General features: G+C 34.8%; 1 protein-coding gene across 1 annotated transcript; it reads left to right on the top strand.

Annotated features, from left to right (window-relative positions):
* The first annotated feature begins 3,223 nt into the window (after positions 1–3,223).
* LOC121406957 (toll-like receptor 4) lies at positions 3,224–5,866 on the top strand. Its single transcript, XM_041597830.1, has 2 exons — positions 3,224–3,451; positions 5,063–5,866. The coding sequence occupies exons 1-2, from the start codon at positions 3,224–3,226 to the stop codon at positions 5,864–5,866; spliced, it is 1,032 nt and encodes a 343-aa protein (XP_041453764.1).
* Positions 5,867–6,152: the final 286 nt, after the last annotated feature.

Below are 6,152 nucleotides of genomic sequence, written 5' to 3'. Positions count from 1 at the left end.
TCTTTAGATTGGAAAATAAATTAAGTCAGAAAACAGTCTATGCCACATGTATACTATTTTCGATGTAAAAACAATGATACGACTCATAGCTGATGTATAGTATTGGTAATAAAACTTGATTTTCAAGATTGTTCAAATGTCTGTGTCAAACAGCCATTAGCAAAAGTAAAGATTTTTATAAAACTAATTGAATGTTTACATGATATAGATTTTGGGATAAATTGGATACTAATCTGTATTGCCAATCTGAATTTAATAATTCTCAAATCACACACACTTGCATTTTTTATTCAGAGGAGGCAATATACATATAGGTTGTTTTCTCATTTAATACCAGTCAGTGTAATAAGTATTATCATTTGGATTTTTGCTTTATAGATACATGTATATATGACTAAATTGTCATGTATATATCATCTCACTAGCAGACTTTGTTCATTATATGCTAATATCATCACTAACATTTCAGTTAATTCTGTCAAGTGATTACAAATATTATTTACTTTTTACTTTATGTCAACATTTATGAAACTTCAAATGTTATCAATTTGAAAAATGATGATGAATCCAAATTTTTGTTCCTAGGTATGGCATCAAATATGGTAGATTGTTGCCCCCATCTCAAGTATATTTGTCATTTAGAATAAAACTTAGAGGAATGAAATGCTCCAGATTTGGATTCAGGGTAGTGTGCAAACTTGGGGGTGGGGTCAGATAAAATTCTTTGTGTAAGTAACTAATTTTACTGTATTCAGTGTGCATTTGCTTGGTATAGGACAAGGTATGTCTTACAAAGTAAAATTTCTTTTGCGATTTTAAAGCAGTTGTAGTGGAAAAAATATTGTAAAATAATATTCATATTTCACAATTAATATATGGCCTATTATTTATTGAAGATTTATTTATTTCATCTAATTTATGAAAAATAAAGGCTGAATAAACTGTTGATATGTTTCTTAGTGCCTGATCATTCCAAAGGTGTTGCAACTACAATATATATAAAATCAAAGACAAATAAAATATCTTAGAAGAATGGCAAGTTTCAGGAATTTGATACAGAAACATTATTATATGAATTACTTATAAGTGAATATGAGAGGAAGTGCACTCTTAACATAAAATGATGTATGGTAGGGGGTCCTAAAGCTATGCGGGCCCTAAAGCTACGCACCACTCATCGCACATACAGTTGGCAAATGCGCTCTCTGTGAGTGGAACTGCGACTACAGAGTGACCAATGATTCCTTTTTAATTTTTTCTACAGAGGCTGCAGAAAATCTCTAATTGCAGAGAAAACCCACAACTGTTTGGAATTTTGGAGATCTATTCGTTTAATTTTATATCAGCCTATAATAATATGAATATATTTTAGAAATTGAGGCACAGGAAATGCTATTTTTTTTGGCATAATAAATCGAGTGCGTAGCTTTAGGACCCTTTCTACATCGGGCAGCGAAATCAATAGGTGTTCGGAAAACACGGAGGGATTTTTGTACTTTTTTGGTTAATGATCTTTAGAATTTTTACCACAAATTAGTGAAAGATGATTTGTTCAAATATTAAAATGGCATATTTTTTATCATTTGTAAACAAAGTGCGTAGATTTTAAGTCCCCCATCATACACAAAAAGAAACAACTGACATTCTCATCAATTTATAATTGACTTTCAAGGTACCAATAAAACACAGATACTGATAACTATATGGGATATTAATATATCGTTGGCATGCCTCCAATTGCTGTGGTATGAAAATTTGGTTGTTTTTTTTATTCCCTCATACATCCTAAATGTAATAAAGGAATGGTATTCTTTTGTTTTTTACCCAAGTATTGCATGACAAAGATAACATTGATTCAATCATAAGATCATAGTCTTCATGGTCTTAATACTTGCCTAGCAAATGAAAGGTCTGATACAGCTATTCTATTTCTTAATGCCCTCTTCTTGGATATGAAAGAGTACAGTTGAGAAGAAACCGACAATTCTTTACCTAAAATATATTTAAAATTGTCAATTTGTGTAAGGTAGATTAATTAGGAACTCTATGTTTACTTTACAATCTACCCAAGCCCATACAAAGCAAAGACAAATAATTTCAGGAAAGTCATTTTTACATGTTTGAAATCAGATGTACATAGGTAATTGTTCCTTTCTCCCGCTCACATTTTTTCCAGCACTAGTTTTTTATTCTATGTACTGTAGATCTACAAATATTGGGGTTATTTTTTTCCAACAATGATCAATGCCCGGCATCCTGACTGATGCACATCCATTAACTATTTCTAGTTTTGAAAATAAAGCAAAAGTGAAAGTTATTTGTCACCTAAAGTGCAATTATCTTTCTTTAAATTTTAACAACAGAAAGCAAGACAAGAAATACAATAGAGAATATAACTTAAATTACTCTGTGGTAGAGATTATATAAAATTACTCTCCTTTACAGTCCATCTCTCAATTTTAATATTAACCCAGCTAAACATAGTGAGCACATATTGTGGTTCAGCCAAGCAGTAATTTATGCAGGTCCTTAATAAGAATATAAATATATGAAGATTTAATTTATTCAAAATATACCACAAGACGGAGGGATGACATTTGGATACCTTAACCTCCCCTTCAAATCTGGTGGGCGAGACAGATATTCAATGAATATTAATTTATAGAGAAACAAAACTTTGATCAATCAATCAATCTTTGATATACAGTTTTCTGTGTGTAATGAACTACTTACAAGTTAACTACCTCATTAATATTCACATTATGGCAAACTTCAAATTTAAAGCATCATTGCAACTGCATTAAGGTTGGTGGTACAGGGATGCAGGGGACAAAATTGCCTTCTTATGTTTTTGCAAGTGATGAGGAAACAAAATAAAAAATGGGGAAAAGAGTGGAAAAAGATGGCCTGGTAGTAAATCTACATAACACCTGCCTCTGATATTTGGAAGGTATATCAAACTTAATTTTTTGTCATCTTGCCCCCCCCCCCTTCCAAAGGGCCTAACAACATCCCTGGTTGAAGTGTGAAATATCAGGAAGTAGAGCCAACTACAAACTGTCAGTAACTAAAGTTTTCATTGATCAGGATACCAAAAAATTTTAGAAGTGCTTTGCTAATACACCAAACATTTGCAGTGCTGTATCGTCACCATAACCAAATCACCTAGATTACTTTGTTTAACAGAAAGATGGCACAAAGTTTGGTATTCCTAGCACTCATGATGGCTACTGTGTATGATTTTCAAACAGTTTCCTCCAGTCAGCATCAAAGAGGCATGCAACTTCTTGAAGCTAACTTAGAGACTTTGGTGAATCTAGAAAAGCTATGTACCATTGACTTGGTGATAAAGAAGGTATACTGTATACACAGAAACCTGACAGAAGTTCCAGATGATCTTCCAATGGATGTTGAGTTTCTTGACTTACAGTCCAATCATATCCATACTCTGGTAAATACTTCTTTTAAAAGGTATACCAAACTTATCATCCTGAACCTATCTGGGAACAATATCTGCCACATTGAACCTGCTACTTTTGCCACACTGACACATTTGCAGGATCTTGATCTGAGTTATAATCAGGGTATTCAGTTGAGAAACCCAGGTGGACTCCCATGGTCTTGGAACCTAACCAGGATAACGCTAGCAAACTGCAACATTAAACATCTCCCGGTTGACTTTATGGAGTGGTTCCCCAAGCTTAGAGATGTCAGCTTCCTTAATAATGATATTTCAAAAGTCAATCTAACATGTTCTCCATTCAGAGCAGAGCGAATCACCATAATGTCTTTCTGTGGTAACCAAATCCATGAACTGATTCCTGACACCTTTAGATTGGACTGTGATATTGATTATCTGGATTTGCTGAGAAACAGAATCACTCGCATCTCTCCAGGTGTTATCAGTTTGCTTCGTGTGAAGAGTTTATCGTTTGGTTGGTACAGTCTCACCAGTCGTTCATGGATCAATCTGTTCACAGGAATTGCTCAATCTGGGATTAGACAACTATCGATGCTCAACACACCCTTAGACATTACTCTAGATTTGTTTAATCCCTTGCATAACTATCCTCTTTTCAAGTTGCACCTATCCCACATCTACCTACAACGTATCAATCACTCTGCTTTTTCAAATCTAACTCAAGTAGAACAACTTACGGTTGAATATAATGACATCAGTGTTATTGAACCAGAATATTTCTATGGAATGGAGAAACTTAAATTCCTCCAACTAAGTAATAATTTTATGAAAAAAATCAACCCATTTAATACAACTTGGAGGAATGATAATATACAGGATTTGTTGCTGGATCACAATGACTTGATGGAAATACATGAGAATACATTTAATGGCCTTCATACTCTATCTGTACTAGACCTGGCATCTAATAAGAATCTAAGATATCTCAAGTTAACAAGTGCTACAGGACTACACAATCTTCAAGTCTTGAATGTGACAAAGACTAACCTTAAAACACTATTATTAAATGCTCCCTTACTCAGAACTATAGTTATTTGCAGATCTGTTGCTATGATAGCTAAAATTTTACAACCAGGGGAAACTTTTGCTCATTCTCGCTCACTGGAAGAGATATTCCTTAATAAATCAAATGTTTATTTAAATCGGATTTTGGACAAGGAGCACAATATATCCCTGTTTGATGGTTTGAACAAACTCAAAATAATCTCTTTACGGCAGAATCTAATAGTGTCCATTTTGCCAGGAATGTTTTGGAAGCTTCGTGCCCTTGAAATACTTGATCTAGGTACGTGTGGAATAACAGAAATAGATTCTGATGCCTTCCGTGGACTCACTTCCCTCCACACATTAATTCTAGAAAATAATGAAATTCAGCAACTACCACATGATCTGCTATTTACTCTGAAAGGACTGCAATTATACAATCTAAAAGGGAATAAGATATATTATCTTGATAATGCCATATTTGCAAATACAACTAATTTGACAGAGGTTGTAATTAGTGAAAACCAATTTGCAGCATTGAATCAAAGCACATTTTTGCCCTTATACCAAACACTTACATCCCTTGATATTTCACAGAATCAGCTGGACTGCAATTGCAAGATAGCATGGCTTCTTGACTGGTTACAGAGTTCCTCACATCTTAAACTTGTTGCTGAAAGCAAAACAATTTGTTCAATGGCATCACTTGAAAAGTTAGGAGGTAAACCACTTTTGACATTTGATCCAAAACACTTCTGTGGTCCAGATATAGGCCTCCTTTGTTCTCTTCCACTTGCAATTGTTGGAGTATTTGCCATGATGTTTGCCATTCACCGCTATCGCTGGCTTTTGAGTTACAAACTCTTCTTGCTGAAGCTGGCTGTTGTTGGTTACCAGGAAGTTGTGGATGCACGTAATCATGGTGATTTTGAGTACGACCTCAACATCATGTTCCTGGAGGATGATGAACACTGGGTCCAAGAGCACCTAAGACCAGTTCTTGAAGAAAGGCTTCCAAACTTCAATAGAATCGTCTTTGGTGATGAAGATCTTGTGATTGGTATGCACTACTTCGATGCTGTCTTCCATGCTGTTGAGAAAAGCTTCAAGACTGTCTTGCTTTTCAGCCGTGCCGCTTTCCAGGACAACTGGTTCATGATCAAGTTCCGAGTGGCCTTCGAGCAGGTGAATGATGCTCGGATGGAGAATGTTGTGGTGATCTTCATTGAGGACATCCCTGATGCAGAGCTACCATACCTGGTCAGGTTGTACTTGAGTGAGAGAAGAACGTATCTCTGGTGGGTGGAAGATGACAGACATCAGGAATACTTCTGGAATGAATTAATTCTAACTCTCCAAAGCGATAATATGAGATGGAATAACATGATCCCACTTGAATAACAGGAGCCATACAAAAGTTCCTGATGAATCGAGGAAAAAATACATTTCCCTGAAGTTAGCTATTCATACTTTACTATTCACAACATTCAACGGTTTCCTTTGGTCTACAAAATAAATGACAGAATAAAACTTTGGATAATAAATGAGAAAGTACAATCCTTGAGCAATGTATTACAAGCTACTAGAGGTCTGATAAACAGAGGAATTAAGAAACTGTTTTTTCACAATGTGAGGTAACTACCATTGGTATCATTTTAAAAGAGAGCTGCCCTCTCTTTAATCATAT

The sequence above is a fragment of the Lytechinus variegatus genome, chromosome 2 (assembly GCF_018143015.1).
Source record: "Lytechinus variegatus isolate NC3 chromosome 2, Lvar_3.0, whole genome shotgun sequence".
NCBI classification, from domain to species: Eukaryota; Metazoa; Echinodermata; class Echinoidea; order Temnopleuroida; family Toxopneustidae; genus Lytechinus; species Lytechinus variegatus.
This window is presented reverse-complemented; position numbering and strand designations above follow the sequence as displayed.